The 22,495-nt window shown below is 32.1% G+C and overlaps 5 protein-coding genes across 7 annotated transcripts; all 5 read left to right on the top strand.

Moving 5' to 3' along the window:
• On the top strand, nt 100–13,362 carry LOC109355255. 2 transcript variants are annotated; one of them, XR_002108642.1, is made up of 3 exons: nt 100–978; nt 2,491–2,494; nt 13,351–13,362. XR_002108642.1 is itself a non-coding variant. In XM_019598306.1 (2 exons), exon 1 carries the CDS (start codon nt 229–231, stop codon nt 925–927), a length of 699 nt encoding a protein of 232 aa, XP_019453851.1. In that variant the 5' UTR covers nt 100–228; the 3' UTR covers nt 928–940; nt 1,051–1,322. The 2 variants fall into 2 exon arrangements, 1 of the variants encoding a protein (XP_019453851.1); XM_019598306.1 differs by lacking the exons at nt 2,491–2,494; nt 13,351–13,362 and adding an exon at nt 1,051–1,322 and having other exon boundaries at nt 100–940.
• Nucleotides 6,951–8,187, top strand: LOC109355257. Its single transcript, XM_019598309.1, has 2 exons — nt 6,951–7,168; nt 7,517–8,187. The coding sequence occupies exons 1-2, from the start codon at nt 7,036–7,038 to the stop codon at nt 7,903–7,905; spliced, it is 522 nt and encodes a 173-aa protein (XP_019453854.1). The 5' UTR covers nt 6,951–7,035; the 3' UTR covers nt 7,906–8,187.
• On the top strand, nt 11,430–12,689 carry LOC109355254 (NAC domain-containing protein 90-like). The gene is made up of 3 exons (XM_019598305.1): nt 11,430–11,698; nt 11,781–12,070; nt 12,169–12,689. The coding sequence occupies exons 1-3, from the start codon at nt 11,545–11,547 to the stop codon at nt 12,463–12,465; spliced, it is 741 nt and encodes a 246-aa protein (XP_019453850.1). The 5' UTR covers nt 11,430–11,544; the 3' UTR covers nt 12,466–12,689.
• LOC109355256 (vesicle-associated membrane protein 714-like) lies at nt 13,532–16,267 on the top strand. Of its 2 annotated transcripts, none has more exons than XM_019598308.1 (4): nt 13,532–13,816; nt 14,439–14,629; nt 15,272–15,435; nt 15,902–16,267. In XM_019598308.1, exons 1-4 carry the CDS (start codon nt 13,600–13,602, stop codon nt 15,990–15,992), a joined length of 663 nt encoding a protein of 220 aa, XP_019453853.1. In that variant the 5' UTR covers nt 13,532–13,599; the 3' UTR covers nt 15,993–16,267. The 2 variants fall into 2 exon arrangements, with proteins under 2 accessions (XP_019453853.1, XP_019453852.1); XM_019598307.1 differs by having other exon boundaries at nt 15,251–15,435.
• LOC109354060 (casparian strip membrane protein 5-like) lies at nt 17,212–18,892 on the top strand. Its single transcript, XM_019596412.1, has 3 exons — nt 17,212–18,054; nt 18,288–18,411; nt 18,541–18,892. Exons 1-3 carry the CDS (start codon nt 17,756–17,758, stop codon nt 18,754–18,756), a joined length of 639 nt encoding a protein of 212 aa, XP_019451957.1. The 5' UTR covers nt 17,212–17,755; the 3' UTR covers nt 18,757–18,892.

The following is a 22,495-nucleotide window of genomic DNA, read 5'->3' as shown; positions in this document are numbered from 1 at the left end:
CATGATTCATTCACATTAAACTTTTGAAAGGGGTTGTTATAAGTTATAACCGACCATTTCAGTAAATAGTTATTAATGTGTATATAAAAGTGTTTCTATTAGAAGAAAATGGAAAGAAAAAAGCATAGCCACTACTTAATCCATTCCGTTGAGCCTTACCACCGTTTGGTTATAACCTCTGCACTATCCTTCCCTTTATCCCTCACCGAATCAAATCTCTGAACCGGAATGGATCTTAACGCTCCAAACCGGTTCCCTCCCCGTAAACCCACACCCACCGACCGCTTCCTCGGCGTCTCATCTTCCTCACCGCCCACCGCCACCACCACCACCACCACGGAAGAGCTTCATGAAGACGACGTCGTTTTCTTCACAAACGATTATTACAACACCCAACCCAACCACAATTCCTCCGTTAACCGCCACCATAGGAGTTTCCCCTTCACCCCTCCCGATTCATTCGGTATCCTCGCTGCTCTCCCTGAAAACGAAACGTCTCCTAACCTTCGAAACGGTTCTCAACTCTTCCATAACCATAAGGCCTCAATTTCATCTTCATCTCCCACTTCGTCTTCTTCTTCTTCCTCCTCGCGCCTCATTCCTAGGCCTCTGTTGCAGGATAGAAACTCCTCATCTTCCTCCTCGTTCTCCCTCAAGTTACACCACCAGTCAGCGCCGGTGAATGTTCCGATTCTGTCGGAGGAGATGATGAAGGCGCGGCGGAGGCACCGCGAATTCGATGAACATGACGGTGACGAGGAGAAGGAAGAGGAGATGCTGCCGCCACATGAGATTGTGGCGAGGAACTCGGCAACTGCGCCGATGCTTGCGTGCTCGGTGCTGGAAGGGGCAGGGAGGACGCTGAAGGGAAGGGACTTACGCCGAGTGAGAAATGCTGTTTGGCGCCAAATAGGTTTCCTTGATTGATTCGGCAATTAGGGTTTGGTTTATTTTCCTTTGTCAACTTTTTTGAATTTTGTTAATGCATATTTGTCTTAATTCGTAGGGTTCAACCAGTTTCTGAATTTAATGTTTCTTTCTTTGCCTCAGAAACACGCAAAGTTTGATTATTAATATTTCGGGGATGGGTTAATGCTACAATACACTAGTATGGAGACTAATTAACAAAGGTAGTTGATGATCCAGAAGTCACTCTTGCAATGTATTTTGAGTTTCAATTTGTAGGATGCGAATCAGTTTACTGCCATGTGCTCTAGAATGAGTTACATTAGGATGGAGTTTAAGATATAGCTGATGATTTGTCAACTTTGTATAAATCAACTAAAGTATGTTATAAGTGGCCATTGCAAATTGTTGAGTTTGATGTTAGTTTATTTCTCTTTTGTGTTCTCATTATTTGGAAAGAAATAAGTTTTTCTTAGTCCTTTTTCAATAGATGGTTTTTTGAGCTCATTTTGAAACTCCAAAAAGGTTCCCAGAGGAGATTATGTCTTGTTTCTTCTGGTCCACCTATTTTTTTTTAAAAGGGTTGCAGGTTGGGAACTTAATTATTGTAAACTCATAAGAAACAGCTAATTGTTGAGATTTTAGCTTTCCATGAGTATCGGCTTTCATATTGATATGTTCAACTCAATCTTAAACTTCATATGGTGAATCTTCTCAATATCAACATGACATTCCTTCAAATAATTAGGAAGACTGTGCTTGAATTTACTCTGTAGTCTTGTTAGCATGAAAGAATGGTATGTAGGGATCTTTGACTTTCTTTTATTCATTGTTGTCAAAGTATTTATAGTTGAGTTCTATGTGGATTTGCGCGGGTGATAAAAGTAGCAGATTATCCACTGAGTACGTATTAAGTATGGAAGGGGACTAGGGGAGGAAAAGAGAGAACATCATGGATTCATGGGATCATCTCATTATGAGATGAGATGTAGAAATCTTCAAGTGAACCATAACCTATTCGACCAAAACCTTAAGGTAATAGTTAGCTACACAAGTTTTTTCACCTATGAACTCTCCAATTCTCCTCATCCCTTGAGTCACCATATATTTGCCGAACTATTGTTTCTAGTACAACTTGTTAGACTTGTCCGTGATTGGAGAGCCTCAAACTATCGGAGAGTCTCATTGTTATTGGACATGAGAAGAGTAAAGACTCATAATTGTGACACCGTGTCTTGAACTAAAACCTTACGATAATAGTTTTCTGAACCATAATTAAGATACCATGTCTTAAACCAAAATCTTAAGATAATGGTTTCATTAGTTTTTTCCACTTATAAACTCTTGAACTCATTCTTTCATATCTAACATGAGACTTCATATTTAAATATATTTAACAACTTAAATGGATGTGATTGTGAGCCCATATGCTCCAATCATATGTAAGCATTGTTGGCTTTCTAATATGCTTTATTCTAAATGAGGATAAATAACTTAAGAGAAAATGATCAAGGGTTAGAAGTAGTAGCCTTGAGGGTTGACAATAACTGCATGCGATGTTCAACTGTTAAGCAGGTGAATTAGGTGGGTTTTCTCTGTGATCCTGGCATGAGCCAGCAACCAAGTAAGAAAAGAGAGGAGTGTGTCCACATGAGTTGTCTTCTAAAACTCACTTGTGTATAATTGTAGTGTGATGACAATAGAATCATGGTATTAATTGATACTTCCTTTTCCTTTCCGAGTACATATCAATGACTTAATTAACTTTTTAGTGTCTGAATTTGAGCGGGATTTGGTTTTAGTTCCCACATCTTTTCTTACCGGTCTTGGTCCTTGCAAGAAAACGTGGCTGAGTTGGGGATGGATGAGGTATGCACGTCTTATAGCTATTAATTTTCCCTACTATTCTTTTCTAGTCCAATCCACACAGATGTTGCAGGATGAATTGGTTTTAGCTTTGAGTTATTGAGCTCCATGGTCACACACTCACCAACTTTAGAATGGCTCGATTTATATAACTTATTTTTGCATAACACAAGTTGTTCTGGTTTGGGTTTATTGTGCGAGCGGGTGGTGTGTGTGTGTTTTGGGCCTCTTGTTGGGTTAGGTAAGTTGCACAGTGATCAGAATAAAGTATTTCCTTATACCAGAAAATAACTTATTTCTTCCAGTCAGTAAAAAATATCACATGTATACTGCTTTTGTAATTTTAGAAATATTTTGGTAGAAAATGATTAAATATGACAAATATCATAACTTTGTTGGCTGAATGATATAACTTATCTCCCTTATATGACGAGATACTTTATTATGATGGTATTGTCATTTACTTGTAGCCCATCAACTATTTTATATTTATTCAACATCAATAATAAGGATTGTTTTACAAATTTTAAAAATTTAATTATCAAACAACAAATTAACCTGAACTTCTGTAAACAACAGTTGTGGAAGCAGAAGCTGAAAACCACATCACAACCAGTCAACCCAAAGCTGTTTCTTAATGCAGGTAGGATAACAAGCCAAAATCTACTTCGTATCCACTGGATGATAGTGAGAAAATTAAAAATCAGGATCTCATACAAAGTAAAGCTTTAATAATTCTTCCAATAAATATAATACTTGTAAATAAATTACCAATAAATATAAAATGAAATATGGAACCTTGCTTTTGAGTTCTGTCACTTGAGATTATTCTAAATTTCAAAATTAGATGTTTTTTTAGTCATGCTATCAATATTCCTCATGAAATACAATTTTATTCAAGTCGAAAATACTTACATCATAATAAGGCTAGCTACCCTAGTCGAGATATTTTCATAGCAAGATTTAAACTTGGGTCATTTTATTACCTAAGGAAACAAATATGTTATACTTAAAGTAACCACCCATTTGCAAACTATAATGTTCTCAAATGACTTACTACTACATCATCCCTTATAACTTAAATTTGGATTCAATCTTAATTACATGGATGAATTATGAATGAGTTTATCGTAAGAATTTCAGACTTATGCAAGCATTCTTTCTTTTATTGTCAATTGGCCAGAGATTGCATAAACTCTTCAATTATTCTTAATAATAAAAACCATATATTCAAGATTACGTAGTAGTAGTAGCACATGCATGGAATGGTCGACAAACCTAAACCCATCTCAATAATATCGACAAAAAATTCTCATTCTGATCGCAATAGATCAAGTGTCCAATTCGGCAAACCTAAACCCATCAAAATCAACTATATCATTACGCGTGCTTTATTTGAAGAAACATTGCCTTTTTCTTTTTTTTCTGTATATCCCATTGGTTCATTATATGGTCCCTCTTTGGTTTGAATGATAGTATAATTCGGCGACAACGTATAAGAAAATAATGCCCTTTCTTAATATGCATCATACAAAGTCTCTGTCTCATTAAATACTGTTGCGATTGGAGTGGCTGGGGAATGGTCATGGTTTTGGATAGGATCATTCGCCCCCAACAATATCTCATTTTATATCCCAGACCAATCACATATTGTCATGTGAATAAAAAATAATTTTAAATAATAAAAAATAATATTTTGATTGATTTGAGATAGAGAATGTGACACTATTTGGGACAAGTGATCTTTGGTATGTGGTTTTATTGCACAATATATTCTTTTATTGTTGCATGTGGAAGGTTTGGCTTTCATAAAATGATGGTGGACAATATTATTGTACTATGAAAAGAAAGCGTTTGATTGCATGAGGACTATATAGAACAAGTGAGGTAGGTAATCATTATTTATGTGTTAAGATGATCATGCAAAAGCAAAAGGCAATGCAAAGTTTAGTTTTGCATCAATTCATGATGTTGTGCACTTTAATTTTCTAGTCAACTGGAAAGTAAAAAGTATTAAATAACTAAGCAGCATACTACTTTTGGAGTGCACTTTAATCGTTATAATTTCAGTCTAATCCTGATTAATTAAAATAAATAAGAGATTTCTCAGCTCTCATAGTAAAGCACTTAAAAGTCTAGCCATCCTTGCAAAAAATCAAAATCATGCTGACAATAAACTATGTTACATATTCCATGTGCAATAGCATACCAGATACTTTTGCATGCTGAAAGAAATTTCTTCAAAGTATTTCATTTACCACATGCATTCATTGCTATTTTTCCAACCAGTTAATCACTTGAAGATTAAAACAAATATCATCTGTCTCAATTCATATCTCCAATTAAAATAAAAATATAAAACATTTTTATTTTTATATGATTGTTCCTAATTGAATGGAATATAACTTTAATTACAAAAATGTTATTTCAACAAGATATTCATAAGAGAAAAAAATATATGCACAAATAGTTAAAAAAAATTATATTGTTATTGTATTATTTACAATTCTTTTTATTATCGTTGATTTTTAAATAAAAATAATACAAATAAATGATAGATGACTTTCTATGCATAAATATTTAAATCCATGCTCTGTTTTGAATTTTCAATAAGATAGCAAACATTATTCTTTTCCTCCGGATACTAAATTCTATAAACTATAAAATCCAATTACTAAACAATGCAAGTTTCAAAATTTATAATATTTTCATATATGCGCTAATATTCGCTACACGTTAAGTTTCTTTGAGAAATCATAAAACGTTATATTTCTTGACATTTCTCCAAAAATAATCTCCTAAATTAATTTGTAGTAGCTTATAAGGAAAAAAAATTTTTGTAGTAAAATGGTAAAAAGTGAATCACAGAAATTAGGATAAACTATTAAAGCTACGGTGGAACATGAATCGTTAGTGTAGGACTTAATTCCTCATGATGCAGGAGTTGATGCTGCAATATGTTTTGCACCTCTCTCATTCTGATATCTGTTTTCTCACCCTTGTAAAGATCTCATGAAAATGAAGACTGATAATGTCCTCTAAAGTATAAAGTGCAAATTGATGATTCGTCCTCCATAGGAAAAAACCTCCATATATGATATATTATTGGATCGACTTTCCTAGTTTGAGCTTATGGTTGTTGTTGTTCATTTAGAGTTTTATAAAAGTAGATAACTCCCATGACATTTATGAAGTTAGTGGAATCAATCAATATTAGAAAATATAAAAAATATACTGTTTTCAGATGTTTCTTTTTTTGGTATTTTCAACTTATTATTAGTAATAACTTACTAGTCCAGTAGTAGCTCATCAAATGTTTATCATTGTTGACTTTTAAACAAAAAAAATACAAATAAATAGTAAATGATGTATTGACTGTATATAAATTTTTACACAAACAATATATAAATATTACGCTCTTTAATAATTATAATTGTTAGTGGTGTGATGGTGTCCTACTAAGGGCAGTAATGACCTACCACTGAGGGTTCATTAGTATTCATATCTAACTGCTGCAGCTGTTGTCCATGACTCTCAGGTCACACCTAAAAAATTCAATGCATCGTTGAAATTTGGTCCAAACTTTGATGTACAGAATATTTCCTACTGTTTTCATATACCCGGATCCTATACTATGTTAAGAGAATGAATTTGTAATAACAAGAAACTGTGCACTATATCCTACATCTTAATTATCCTAATTTTCTTTGTTGTTTTCACCTTTTACTAAGTTACAGTTAACAATGTTTTGTAACTGAAAAGAAATCTTTGCATACCCTGAAGCTATGCTGTTTTAAAAACTAAATCACTTTTCATTTGTACACTACTATATTTTTAGTCTACGATAGCTAGACTTCTACTTTCAACAGTTTTAAAACCGTGACCTTAAAGTACAATACACTACTATATATATAAAATAGAATACTTTATTCATGTGAAAACCTAGTGTCTGAAAATGTATGTTGAAACAACATTTTTCATATAAAAATTGGATTAGACCTTGTCAACATGTAAATATTTTTGTGGATTTGAAACTACAACTCCTCATACTATGCTGATATAAAGTGTAGCAAAGGTATCTTAACTACAATCTGTTGAAACCAACAACTAATGTCAGCTCTAGGCCCATTACATTTAATATGGTTACTCTATATATCTCACCCATTATTTATAAACTTCAACCTTATCTTCCTCTACTCATAATTTCTCTACCATTCAAACTTGTCTACTTACTACTTTTGCATTATTCTTCCTCCATTGCTCATGGCATATGTTCATTATGTCATAGCAGCTCTTTTCTTTGCATTAGCTCTACCCAAAATTGTTGACTCCACATGTCCAACGGTTAAGGGTAAAGTCCTATGCGTTGACTGCACTCAACACTACGATTTATCTGGTTTGTGCTAACTCTCATTCCTCACTTACTAGCCCTTTGAGCTTAAATTAATGTTTGTTTGCATTAATTTATGTTCATCATGTATCTTGATTATTATGGGTATGCTTTGAACGACTAATTGATAGTAATATAATATATATAGGTGAAGTGTATAAGAAAATTGAAACTTTATAAGCTTTGCTAAAAACTTGTTAGAAGTTGAAAGCTAATAAGTCAGCTAGGTGATAAATGTGAAATAATTTAAGTCATAAGTCAGAGGGTAGCTCAAATAGCTTATTGAAATAAATATATTTATCAAACATGAGGGAAAATTAGAAAAATAAAAATGTTTCCTTGATATGATTTCAGATATTAAGGTTTTAGTGAAGTGTGAAGGTGTAGAAAACCTGGGTGTAGCAACCACTGAAGATGATGGCTCCTTCAAGGTTAACCTTCCCTCAGACAACACAAAACCTTCTTCTCTAAGTTGCCATGCAAAAATTGGCGCTGGAAAAGTACAGCTTTATGCCTCAAGGAAAAACCAGGTCTCTCAAATAGTGAAGGACAAAGAGAAGAACAGTTACACCATCTCCACTCCTCTTAGTTTCTTGACATCATGCACCAAAAACACAAAATGTAAGGCATCAAATAATGGACTTGGTTCATCAAAAACTGTGGATCTTCCTCTTCCTCCAGAGTGGGGTTTGGCACCAAGCAGTTTCTATGTACCCGTCATCCCCATCATTGGAATACCTTGATGGCTTCACCTCGTGTTCAACTCAAATATATATCTAATCACTTGAGTAATAATATATATTTGTGGAACAATAGACTGTTATATATATATATGTGTGTGGTCTTAGCTTGTTTGTTACATATTTTATGGATGCATCATGTTTAGTGTGCGAGAATGCCACATCTAGTTGTGGTATATAGTTTATGATAGTTTGAGAAGAAAGCTTATTTCCTAGCTTGAATGAAAGCAGAGAAATACTGTATTGCTTTGTCCAACATATTATTTGTGATGTACTTTTTCCATATAAACTTTATGTGATGTATAATTCTATCTTGTTCAAGAATTCCTTCACTATTCATCCCGGGTATAATGGTTAAGGAATTAAAAAACAAACACTTCATTTTAGCATCATTAATTTTTTACTTAAAAACGTGCTTCTTTTTTTATTTCTTAATTAACAATCACAAATACTCCTGAAAGTAACATCTTCTCTTGTCGGAATATACATTTCAGATGATCTTATTAGGCGACAGCTTCATAAATAATGAAATATTTGACCAAAGCATCCATGTCCAACCAATTACAAATACTTAATTAAAAGAAGATAGGAACAGATGGACATGATATCATAGACTCATATGAGGCCCGTGATCATATTGATTGTGTCAACCAGCATAACAGCAAAAGCATTAACTATCACAAGCCGGTGGTCCAAGTCAATTATGTATATATCAGTGTGATATATATGTATTGTCAGTGTAGACATTTATACTAATCAGTTCATCATCTACTATTCATTTATATTTCTTTTTTGAAGAGTTAATGATAATTAAAGATGAATGGTGAATGATACAGTTATAAAATTTATACATTTCACATACATTTTTTTCTATATATATATGTTTTCTACATATGTAGAGAGAATTGAAGGGAGAAAGAGGGGGCCAAAAGATCAAGATCAACAATATATCTATTCTGAGTTATGATAGAGCCAGCAAGACCAAACTAAACGACAAAAAAATGCAACTTTAAATTAGAGCATGTAAATGGAAGCATATGATGTGAAAATGGTGTAGCAAGTGTTGGGGGCTGACATAGGATTGTTCGAAACAACCAAACAAGAAAGGTAGTGTTTAGTTAGCAAACTTTTCCATTAGTACATAACAAAAAAAGGACCCCAATAACCAACATTTATGAATTACAGAAAATCCACTAATAAGAGCTTAAATTATAGAATTATCATCACTAAGTGAGCTAACTCCGTTTTAACATCTGTGCCCGCATAATGCTTATTAGAATAATGTTTTTCATGGACATTAAAATATGAATGAATGCATAGAAAATATAAAAAAAAAATAGGTGCCCAATAAAGATAAATGTATGCATTATTGAACAACTAAGATAGTTGATATACGAATAACATAAATATTTCAATTATGTGCTATTTAGAATGGAAAATATCTTTTGTATGGGTCACTAATTAAGGTACTCGTTTAGGTCATAGGAACACCGATGCACATTGAGTTAGCAAATTATATGTTTACCTAATTTTTCTCTCATCCTGCTTGATTTTAAGCGGGCCAGAAGAGACGTGACTCTTTTTATACTTTTCTCCTTTGTCCCCTAAATTTATTTCCAATACCATTAAGGTTAGTTCGAGAGTTAGATTTTGAAGGGAAATAAAAGAAAATGAAAGATTTATAAGCCATAAAATACATTTGTGAAATGATTCTCAAGCTTTCTTTTCCCTCTAAAATCCAACTCCCAAGCTAATACTTAATCTCATGTGGGAGATATGTTTGAGTTAGAAATATACATAGGATAGTAAAGCTAGCTCATTCAGAAAATAAAATTATATCCATAAAAACTGGGGTGGAGCTATAATCTACTTGAAGACTAAAATTAGTTGATGGGTCATGGGTTGTTGATGACCTTGTATTCATATAGAGATTTCACTATCCAGACCAGCTGGAGCCTTAGTGAAAATGATTCAGTCTTCGGTACCTTGATCACGTATACAAAAACCTTTGCTCTCTTCTATATTACGTTATGGAATTATTTATTGTTGAATGAGAAGTTAACTCGATTCAGTTTGATAAATATTTGTTTGACTCGAAATTTGGTTGGAGTTTGAAATAAATTATATTTCATTTTAAATTTGTTTGATTTGCGAACTATTTGATTCGACTCATTAGTTCGAATTGAGTTGTTTGACTTTTATATATATATATATATAAAAGTTATAGATATATATTGTATATCTAATGATGCATACTTTTTAATATATATATATATAATAAATATGTTAGTGACTTATATATGTATATATAAAAGTCTGAACCTAATGACTCGAAATGTACATAACTCAAATTCGACTTATTTGTTTAATAAAATTAATTTTTTATTTAATTTTGACTCATTTATTTTATGAACTAAGTTTATCAAATTAAATAATAAGTCGAGTTTTGAGTTGGTTTGGTTCTTTCATAGTCTTATATACTTGCATTCCTTCCCCATCTTATGGTGCCAGCAAAAAAAGTTAAGAGGAAAAATGGATTTTCTTTTTCTTCGGATTCAATAATATATAGAAGTGGAAATGTGGCATTGATTCAAGTTATCTGGAGAAACGTCATAAATAACAACTGGACAGCCACAATCTTTTTCACTAATTTTCTTTAATTATTCTTTTACTCAAAAGGAAGAGAGAGAGAGAGAAATAAGAGTTTGTAGGAGAGAAAGAAAGAGAGAAATAAGAGTTTGTACGAGAGAAAGAAAGAAGAAAAATAAATAAATTATACGCCCCCTCCCCCCCATTTCTTATGTTTTGAAGAAAATGAAAACAAATCAATAAAATAAACATAAACTTTTCCACACAAAAATAAACATAAACGTGACAAGTTTATTAAGTTTAATAATACAAAAATATCAATAAAGTATGCAAATTAAAACAAATATGACTTGGGCACCTCTCCAAGCTATTAGATAAGCCGAAGGAAAGCCAGATAGATGACACAATGGAAAATAATAACATTGTAAAACTAGAGTTAAAGCAGAAACAGTTAAGTTAGGTTACCAATAATATCATATTCCATGTATCAAATAAATTAAAATGTTATTTTTTGTTTTTAAATTTTTTCTTTTATTTATGTGATAGGCTTGAGAGACAAATGATCCTTCTCCGATTAATTAATTGACTTATTACAAGAAAAGATAAAATGAGTACACATATCAACAATTGAATGGATGAGATAGGTAGGATAATTTATTTTCTTTCTTCTTCTTGTTAGTAATATTTTTCTATTAGAGATGACGACTAATTCAAAAGGGTGTTTTATTGGATACATAGGCATATAACCATAATAAAGGTACTCAATTCTTTTGCTAAGACGTTTTCTTGCTCCCATAACCGCGTGGAAATTTCCTCCTATCCCAAACTTGAGCCAAATTTTCTAATATCACACGGTAAATGTTATACCCCACCATCACCTTATTAATTTTGTCTTTGTCAATGTCTCTATCTATGTACGTCACCTTTTTGTAGCTAGTCATTTCCATTCATGTGTATATATTCAACTTAGTCCAAATTTAAATGCAATAAAAGTAACACTAAACAAAGTCCTATAGAGCATAGTAGCATCTCCAAATATATATATAACCAATTATGGAAAATCTTCCACCTGGTGTTCGCTTCTTCCCAACAGAAGAAGAGCTTGTTTCCTTCTATTTATACAACAAGCTCCAAGGCCAAATAAACGCCATAGACAGAGTTATCCCAGTCATTGACATAAATGCCGTAGAACCCTCGACCCTCCCGGGTAATTAAATAAATGAGTATAATATCTATGCACTGTTATTAACTCGGTCGGTATTAAAACTAATGTGTTAATTTTGTTGCAGCACTTGCTGGGGAGCTATGTCGTGGGGACAGAGAGCAATGGTTTTTCTTCACAGCAGGTCAAGAAAGAGAAGCAAGGGGAGGAAGACCAAGCAGAACAACTGCTTGTGGATATTGGAAAGCTACAGGTTCTCCTGGATATGTTTACTCTTCTGATAACAATGTCATTGGGGTGAAGAAAACCATGGTTTTCTATAAAGGGAAAGCTCCTACAGGAAAGAAAACCAAATGGAAGATGAATGAGTACAAAGCCATTCAACCCTCTAATCAATCCACCACTGCCACCCCTCAGGTATATATATAATCTATATAATACCATAGGTATCTTGTAAATCTTGGTTGAATTTGGTTCCAAAATTTGTGATAAAAATCATAACTTTTGATGCATAGTTGAGGAGGGAATTCAGCTTGTGCCGGGTTTATATCATATCAGGAAGCTTCAGAGCATTTGATAGGCGTCCATTAGAGAATAAAAGAGTGGAGTCAAGGTTTGATGAGATTGAAGAGAACAGAGTTGTTGCAGTGGTGGATAGATCATGTTCATCTCAAACTCCACACTTAGTAGGAGACTACAATGGTTCTATGCAAGAGGTTTGTGGATCAAATAGCACAAATTGGAATGTAAATAATGATGAGATTCAACTCCAAGAACCACTTTGGGAATGGGAACAACTTAATTGGTTATAACTCTAAGTCAAAGGCATGCTTAGACTTCTAGCAAGATCACTCAACCTTAAGTCATGACTTAGAGAATTATGTAATATAGAGTCAAAACAATAGTCACCAACCAATCAGTGGTAGCCAAGAGCATGTGCCTTGTCCTTAATTTATTTTTTATAAGTAATTATTATTATTATTCCACAACAACCTTCGACATGCCGGTGGCTAACAAAATCTAGATTTAACAGCTATGGGTTTTTGGTAATGTAAGTGTTTTAATATTACACGTATATCATTCATTATTAAAAAAATAATTGTGTGTGATGTATATCCTTTAAAAAAACAATCGTGTATGATATATTTTGCATGTAAAAACAATTATGTATTGTTCACTAATATTATAAAAAAATCTTTACACCGATATATATATATATATATATATATAATTCTTTAAATATATTAACGAAATATTGGTTAAATATTGTAAGACTTTAATTGACATAATGTATAATTAAAAGTAAAATTTAATTACTGGGAGCAAGAAATATAAAGAAGACGTGTTTTTTATATTATTAATATATTATTTATTGTCAAAAAAATAATTGTGTATGAAGTATCTTGTAAAAGATAATTGTGTATAATATATTGACCATCTAAAAGTTAAGTGTCACCTTCTCAAAAAATTTACACAAACATATATAGTAAAGTCTTTAACTATAACAACTAGACATTGATATACTGACACATCTTATGCATAGCATTAAATCAACTATTAAAATTTTGATTTTTTATTTAGAAAAGCTGGTTATAATCGAGGATCACATTTTCTCCAAAGAAAAAAAAAATAGTTCATCAAAGGAATATTTTAGTTAAACAAAAAATTCATTACCTAATGTAGCAAAATAAATTAAGGATTTATTATATATACTAACTGTATAAATATTTTTTTAATCATCATTATCTCTCTAAAAAATAATACAAATCAGTGGATTGATATACTAATTTTTATACTATATTCTATATATTTTAAACTCAAATTAATTTCCTTATTTTATTTTCTAATGTGTAACAAAGTAAAAATATTAAAATAATACCTAACATTTCAATGATTTGGGGCGCTAATTATCAAGCAGCAGAAAAAAGCTGTTCGCCAATTTCCCTATGGCGATCCTATACGCCTTGGTGGCGAGAGGTACGGTGGTGCTAGCCGAGTTCAGCGCCGTCACTGGAAACCCGGGCGCCGTGGCCCGCCGTTTACTCGAGAAGCTTCCGGCGGAGACTGATTCCAGGCTATGTTTCTCTCAGGATCGCTACATCTTTCACATACTCCGATCCGATGGCCTCACCTACCTCTGTATGGCCAACGATACCTTTGGAAGTGAGTTCTTTTCACCATTCACACTTCCGTTTTCTTTTTCTTCTTATAACTATTACCGTAATTGTAATTCGTACACACAATTACTGAAAGTTATGTTCACTAGGTAATCATGATTTATATGATCCGATACGCTTGTGGTAAAAACCTAGGATCTATATTCTACAGCGTGGTGTGATAGATGTTCGTTTGAACAATTTACGAGATGAATTTTGTTGATTCCACAAACTATTAAGATCTATAGTGTTTGTGTCGGAAAATTTTGTGAATTAGGGCTGGCCTTGATAATTTGATTGCTATATTCGATTGCTTTTGTGCAAATCTTTTGTTTTAACTTTTCATGAGTAAAACAATTTGCAAATTGTAATAATCAGCAGCTTTGTACTAAAATCAAACAAAGTGGTTACTGAAGTTATATATGGATTCCTGTTATGAAGCCAACTATAGAAAGTTGTTTCGAAGTTGTTGGAATGTGAAAGCCGAAAGGCTATACTCTTTGTTAATTTTAACAAGTTGGTCTAGCAATAACTAATCATTAACAAAACCCTAGTCCAAGCAGTTACTGTGATTTTCTAGTCTTCGTTACTGTTTTTGTGTGCTTATTATGTCCATTTTTTCTGTCCAGGGAGAATCCCTTTTTCATACTTGGAAGATATCCAAATGAGGTTTATGAAGAACTATGGTAGAGTTGCCAATTACGCACCAGCTTATGCAATGAATGATGAGTTCTCAAGGGTCTTGCATCATCAAATGGAATTTTTTTCTAGCAATACTAGTACTGATACCCTCAACCGTGTGAGGGGTGAAGTTGGTGAGGCAAGTGAATTTCAAAGAAAATTTTATCCCTCTTTACTTTGTCTTTCTCATGTATCCTCATCATTTTATTTATCTAGTATAATATGAAGTGAGAATAGGATACCGTATAAGCTAATCAAGTTTCATGATATGATAAGTGAAGTTGTGTTCTGGTTTAAATAATATGCAACCCTTATTTCTGTTGCCAATTGCTTTGTCTCCCCGGGTTCTGATGCTAGGTACTGACTGCAAATGACAGATAATTTCGTTTAAACATATAATCTGGTTTATACAAGGACAACAACCAATCTGGTTTATCAGGCCAAAGAGAAACACAAATGTTATAAATTATAAGATGATTTCAATTCATTTGTTTCTGCTCCTCAGTTTGTACTTTCAGCAAAAAATGAATGCCAGGATATGGGTTATTATAGGATTTTTGTGATAACAAGTTGGTAGCCTAAGCAAAAGTGGCACTTTTACTTGAAATTCTCTGGTGCCATTACAAGGAGCATGGCTCATCCCAAGAAGTGAAGATCGAATTGGATTTCAAGTTTTATGATGCTGTAATGTATTCATTTTATTAATGATGTGCTATCATGCATCTGTGATTATTGAAGTCTCTTCACTTGGTGACATTAGAATTACCAATCTGTCATACAGATACGAACTATCATGGTGGATAACATTGAGAAGATATTGGAGAGAGGTGACCGGATTGAACTTCTTGTTGATAAGACATCAACAATGCAAGACAATGCATTTCACTTTAGGAAGCAGTCAAAGCGCCTTCGAAGAGCTCTTTGGATGAAAAATTTCAAACTCCTGTGAGTAAAATTTATTTATATGCTTAATATGAAGAATATGGAAAAATCTCTGAAGTAAACAAGTAAAGGTGTATTTATCCTTCAGATTATTTAGTAGGTTGAGATTTCCATGCACTTCATCAAATCAAGGGGAATACACTCTCACTTTCACTTTAGGGCTTGTTTGTGAGTTGGTTTTTTAAGGGGAAGGAAGGGAAATGGAAGGCTTGAGAGTCACATCACAAGTGTATTTCAGAGCTCCAAAGTCATTCCCTTCTCTTCGTTGTCCTCCAATAATCAATTCACAAACAGACCGGTAGAGAAGAATTCACTTTACAGTAGGTTTATCCAAAGAATTTATATTTTGGAAAGTGTATAGTTTAGATTTGGGAGACCTGAAGTTGTTTAAAGGCAAGAGTACTGGACTCCCCCCCCCCCTCTTGCTACCATTGCCTTAACATGTCTGTTTTTTTGTTATCTTTGACAGGTTGCTATTGACTGTCTTGATTGTTCTCTTTCTTTACCTTATAATTGCTGCTTGTTGTGGAGGCCTTACTCTACCGTCGTGTAGATCCTAATTGACATGTTGCTGGTTTATATGTCTTAAGAGCTCTGCAATTATCAACATGATTCCTGTCAATATGTACATCGGAGGGCACTTCAGTATTCAATGTTCAAATTCATGAGCTGAGTAGAAAAATTTGATAAAGGGTCCTATATTTTCATTTTCTGTCATTCTTGGTTTATAAAATTACGTGATGGAGACTGATAAGGTGTACTATTCTATGGAGCATCCTTCTGTAAATGTGTTTTTTTGCTTTCATAATTTAGGTTTAATGCATTTATTTGTATACTTTATATGGCCTTTTTATGCTATGCTTTTCTTAAATAAAAATTAATCCAGTTTGATGTTTTTTTCTCTTGCAGCTCAAGTTCTATGATTAATAGAACTGCAATTTTAAACAGCAAACTGTTTATTTTGGTTCTAGAATTGATTTCAGTTGAATGTAAAATAGACATTCATCCTGATTCAAACAATGACCTGATTCTTTCAGTTTCTTCTCTGGCTATAGATAACCATGTACTCTCCTACATCAAAACAATCCTAAAATCTTTATTACTGCACCTATGCATCTATATACAGGATTTAGTCTTCTAACTAATTTATTTTATCCGAATGACATATTTATCAATGTCTTATATAATTGTATCTTGGATTGATACTTCTCCTCAAATAAATACTTATCGATATCTTATTTAATTGTCCTAAACTTAAGATCCATGATCATCTGAATGGCATGTCATATTAAAATGAGTTTTGTTAACCGTATTGTTACGGTACTTGTTAAAAAAAAATAAGAAGTTATTACAAAATGAAGTTGATTAATTCCCATATTAGATTCATTATCTCATAGATTAACTTCTCTGTTTTGTTATCTTAACTACTATCTCTAAAAAACTTGTTAGAGTACTGGTTAACGTTCTAATTCCATCACACTTCACAAATAGTTATTCATAATTTTGTATGAGTGGGTCCGCTTGTCCATTTTTCATAAGGTATGGAAAAGGGAAATTTCGTAGGACCATGTAGGTTAGACGAAAATTGAACAAAAAACAGAGGAACAAATTCTGCACACATGAAAAAAAGATGAGAACTAAAGTTGCACTTAATCATTCTGGATGTTACATAAGAATGCAATGTGTAATGTTATGCTAGAATATGTTTGTCAGGTAGTAGATGTAGTTACAATTTTGAATGGAAACTTAACAAAAGAACCATATTTGTACAACCATGTGAGTTGGAACAAGAGAATTACACAACAAATATAAGGGGCTGAAATCAAACAATTGAAAAAGATGATCGACTAAAAGTGCAATTAAGCCTAAATTGTTAATTCAATGACTCATAACTCATAAGTATTTGATTATACAGATTATACATTGCGCCAGATTAATTTGGGTATATTGATAAGGCCAAAATAAACAATCATCATATAGCACTTGCTATTAATACTTGAGAATCTTAGTATCAAACAAGAATTGTTTTTTAGGCAAGGTGGAGTAGGTTCTACCAACAACTCTTCAGCATTCTGATATGCAGACACTGCCATGATTTCCCACAACATGAAGCACTTACCCAAATAACTAACCCATTCACTTAATCACACTGTCCTTTGCTCCCTTAAATAATTCATTTTCCACATGCATTGATACACGCTATTATAAGTAGCTTCAACTTCAAGGTGCATATATGAAAGTTTCTCCACCTCATTGATCATTGAAAAGCTCAAATAATATTGTAACATTCCCATAATTCAGACAAATCTATACATAGTTTTTAATGGACTCAGGGAAACACAGTGAGGCAACTACAGTTACAAAGCCAGAAACAAAGGACAAAGGAAAAGCTGTTACATGGGCTGCTCCTCTTTCTGGATATTCAGTTTCCACAAAGGCTGTCCCACACCCAAGACCAGGGTGGAAAAAAGGAGTTGCAATCACAGATTTTATCCTACGACTCGGCGCTATTGGGGCTGCTCTGGGTAGTGCTGTTACCATGGGGACCAATGAAGAGATACTTCCATTTTTCACACAGTTCCTCCAGTTTCATGCTCAATGGACTGACTTTCCCATGTTCCAGTATGTATATTTTTTGTTGCAGTATTGATTTCATTAAGAAAACTGGATAAAAAAATGCATATAATGTGTCATTCACTGCACTAGATAAATTTTTAACTTGTATATAGACGAAGAATGTTATGTATGTGGTTAATTATTAGACTAAGAAATTTATGTATGTATCAACATTATAATATCTTATATCAGTTAGCTCTAGTTGATCTATTTTTCTTCTCTCATTCATATATATGCAGATTTTTTGTGGTTGCAAATGGAGTAATCGGTGGATACATGATCCTTGCTCTTCCCTTCTCTTATGTGTGCATTATTCGACCTCATACAATAGGGCCAAGGCTTGGACTTATGATCGTCGACATAGTAAGCTTTCATCCAACATGAATACATATATGATTAACAAAATAAAACTCTTCACTATTTTTTATTTGTTCATGTTGCATAGATATACAAGTAATTGGAATAAAGTGGAATTGATAAGTAGAATTTCAGGTTATGATGGGTGTAGCAACAGGTGCTGCTTCATCTGCAACAGCTATAGTGTACTTGTCTCATAATGGTAGTAGAGATGCAAATTGGATAGCTATATGTCAAGGATACACAAACTTCTGCCAAACTTCTAGTGAGGCTGTGGTACTTTCCTTTGTAGCAGCAATTTCCCTCATGTGTTTGGTCCCTCTGTCTGCTTTAGCTCTTAAAAGGACTTGACTTTATAATTTGTCATTAATGCATCATCATGATAATAATGTTGGGGTATTAATAATAGTTGTTACAGTTTATATGTTGAAAAGTGAGAGAGATGTTTATGTGTGTGTGTAAAATGTTATGTAATCTGAATTCACTCCCATTCCATGTAAGTGGTGTACATATTATAGCAGCATGTTTTATTCTATAAGTGATTGAAAAAAATTAAGATACATGTAACTCAACAAATAAGCCTCTCCGCTTGCAGGGTAAGAGATTACCGACTCTAAACTAAGATGGACTATTTTCTTTATCGTAAAAAGTAAGTTGATTCTCAGATATATAAGTAATGGAATAATAGTCAGGAACAAATGTGTTACTCCATTGGTATGTCAAACTTGAAGTAGGAGTGTTCCAATTTCGCCTTTGTTTCTCTCTGAATTTTTCTTGCATGAGTTTGTAATAGAAAAACAGAAGATCCTGTTAAACAAAATAATGAAAAACAATGAAAATGTGTGTCTTTATAAAAGAGTAGAAGGTTTTGAGCAACATAAATAACAGTGCTTAATGAACAACAATAAACTCACACTATCTTGGTTTTCCCATGAAGGAATTGCTCTTATATGACAATCCATAATTTATCTTGTTAACCCATCATCAAAAACTGCCATTAGTGTGGCTGCCATGGCAATGAGGATTGGAGATGATCGAAAATCCATCAAATTAAGATCTACACACAATAAAAAAAAACTTCGGTACAACTTAAACATGATTATACAAAGAGTGACCCGATACACAAGGCTCTACTTAGTGGGGTCTGGATAGTGTATCAGTCTTATCCGAAGAAAAACAATCATATCGTTATGCCGACACTTACCCTCAACTTAAACATGCTTATTTTGTACATTAATTAAATTACCTTTTGCTATGGCCACAATATACTGCTGAGCTTCTGAGACAATTGGTTGTGTTGGGCACTCAGGACAGAGAATGCAGGCAAAGTAATATAGATAATCAAAAGAAGTCATGGTGTGGTCCAAAATGAGCCATGAACTCAATGAGTGAGTGCAAATATTTTCATTACCATCATCAAATTCCTCGCTAAATAAGAAGGTTGTGTCTTCATCACACAAAAGGGAAGATAAAGAAAAAGAAGTAGTGTCTTTATCAGGGTTAAACATATTATTTTCTTTTTAGTTAAGATGCAATGAACAAAATCTAGATATAGATGTTCAACGTTAGAAGGGAATGGTATTATGGTACCAAAATAAGAGACATAGATGAAGGTGGTTTAGAAGGATTAATAATAGCATTATTATTTTGCCAACTCCATGTGATTGTGATATAGGAAAGAGAGTGAAAAGTAAGGGTGTGTTTGGAGGATAACGAGCACCAATCCCCAACTGTATCCTATATTGTGTTTTGTTTCCTATTCTAAATCAATAATATATTATTACATGAATAAAAAAATTAAAAGTATCAAAAAGTAAGATTTTGATTAGCTTAAATAGAGAATAAGATATCATTCAAGAAAGAGAATGAATCACAATCTCAAACATATATGGATGAATAATTAGGTGAGGAGTGTATGCATTATTGCTGCAAACCGTTTGCTTTTATTTGTTAGTTTTTCATGGTTTATTATTGTGAAATCTTATACATGTTTATAGTACAAATTTTTTCTTGATTACTACAAATTCAGATTTGAAGCATGGAATCAATTTAAATATTATATTATTAGATTTGAAGTATGAAATCCATTTAAATATTTTATTATATTACAATATTGTAGATTTATGATAGATAAAAATTTAAATAACATTAGATATTTGGTACAATTAATGATATTTCATCATTTATGAGTGAGTAAGGAACTAATCCCTTTTAGGGGTGTATAAATGTTCTTCTAATTATGTTTATCATGAGAATCAAACATTTAATCTTTTAGGATTTAGTGGAGATATTAAAAGGAAATACTTCAATATCTCATAATTTAATATCATTTATAATTTTTTAAAGCTTTTGACTATAATTTGTTTTTTTTTCATATTCACGTCCCAACCTACTTTTACATTAATTAAAATAACAAAAGTTTACAACTTATACAGAGGAGATACGATTCCTTAAAAAATACAATCATATTAAAGAACGTTTTCAGTATTAATTATTTTGGTATTTGTGGATTTGCTCATCAAAACTAACTTGATAGTTTTTGGCAACATGAGTTTATACTTTATAGTTTCTCAAGTAGCTTGTAATTTTATAACTCAGTTAATAAGTTATTAAAGTGGTTCGATAACCAAAAATTGAAATGGGATTGTAGCTTTTGAAAATGGGTTTGTACAGTTTAAAAACTATTTTCAAAAGCTAATTGAAACAATATTTAGAAAATAAAACTTTAATAATTTATTTTCCAATTTTATCTTTAAAGTTTTAAATAATTATATTAGTTGCTCCAACAACAAAAATTCTATTATTTTTTCTCTCACTTTGTCTCCAAATAAATAAAAGTATTGGATATCTAATATAAATAAAATATTAAAATAAATAATTGAAAATTTTCATTTAAAATTATTTATATATTTAACTAATCCAATTAATAATGATTTAATTAATAAATAACTAAACAAAGAATAAATAAATATTGGATGTACGTTTTAGTCATGTTTTAAATTTCAACGAGTTACAAAGCTAGTTTTATTGAATAACTCTAATTTTTTTGTACTACCAAGTGTATCTCTCCATTATTTTGGGTAAGAAATTAATCTCTTTTATAGTGTGTGACTGTCTCTTCCAACAAATGACACTCACTCGGTAAGCCATTATAGTCTTTCACTTGACAAAAATTGAACGAAGTTTGTAACTTTCAAAAACAGATATTGGCTTGTAACTTTTCATATAGTTTACAACTTTTGACTCAATCAATAAGCTACTAAAATCATTTGCTAAATATAAATTAAGGTAAGCTTATAGCTTTAGAAAGAAAAAATAGGTTATAGCATTTAAAATCTACTTTTCAATAATTACTCGGTGTTTAGAACGTCCAAAAAAACAACAATATACCATAAAAACTATAAACTCACATTATAAGTAACTCTTCAATGATACCAAAGTTTGATTTTGGTTGTTCAAAGTTTTCTTTTTAATAACAAGTGTAACAATAATTATATTAAATAAATAAATAAATAACTATTTAAGACAATTTTGGTGTATTAACCTATTTTGACAATTTTGGTTTATCTTGAAATAATATTTCCTTAAAAAAATGTTTGAAAAAAGTTGATGTAATTTTTTTTCTTTTCATTTTACCTATTTTAAAATGGAAAACTAATACTTTAAGAAGAAAAAAAGGTTTACTACCACTACCCCAACCATGATTATGACCTATATCCCAAATATAATTCAACCACCTCTATTTCCCCTCAATGACCATGAGCCCCAATCTCGTTACCACCACTAATGATACGAAAATGAGTTAAATAAAATAAGTTCGATAAAATTAAAGTTTAGACATCAAATTATGCTTGAATAGACCTTATCACATTAGTGGTAATGAGTTTGGATTATTATTTATACAAATTGAATAGAGTAACTAGGTTTAAACCTCGAATTGGGTCACCTAATCGCTTCCAAAATGGATGGAGATTACATGTCTCAAATAGTGTTTCACTTCATGTCCCAAATCAATCAAAATGTTTCATTTTATTATATTTTGTTTTTAAATTTATTAGTTTATCTATGTGTTAATATATGATTGACTTGA

Source organism: Lupinus angustifolius, chromosome LG08, assembly GCF_001865875.1.
Source record: "Lupinus angustifolius cultivar Tanjil chromosome LG08, LupAngTanjil_v1.0, whole genome shotgun sequence".
NCBI classification, from domain to species: Eukaryota; Viridiplantae; Streptophyta; class Magnoliopsida; order Fabales; family Fabaceae; genus Lupinus; species Lupinus angustifolius.
Note: the sequence above shows the minus strand (reverse complement) of the source record. Positions and strands in the feature narration are given on the sequence as shown.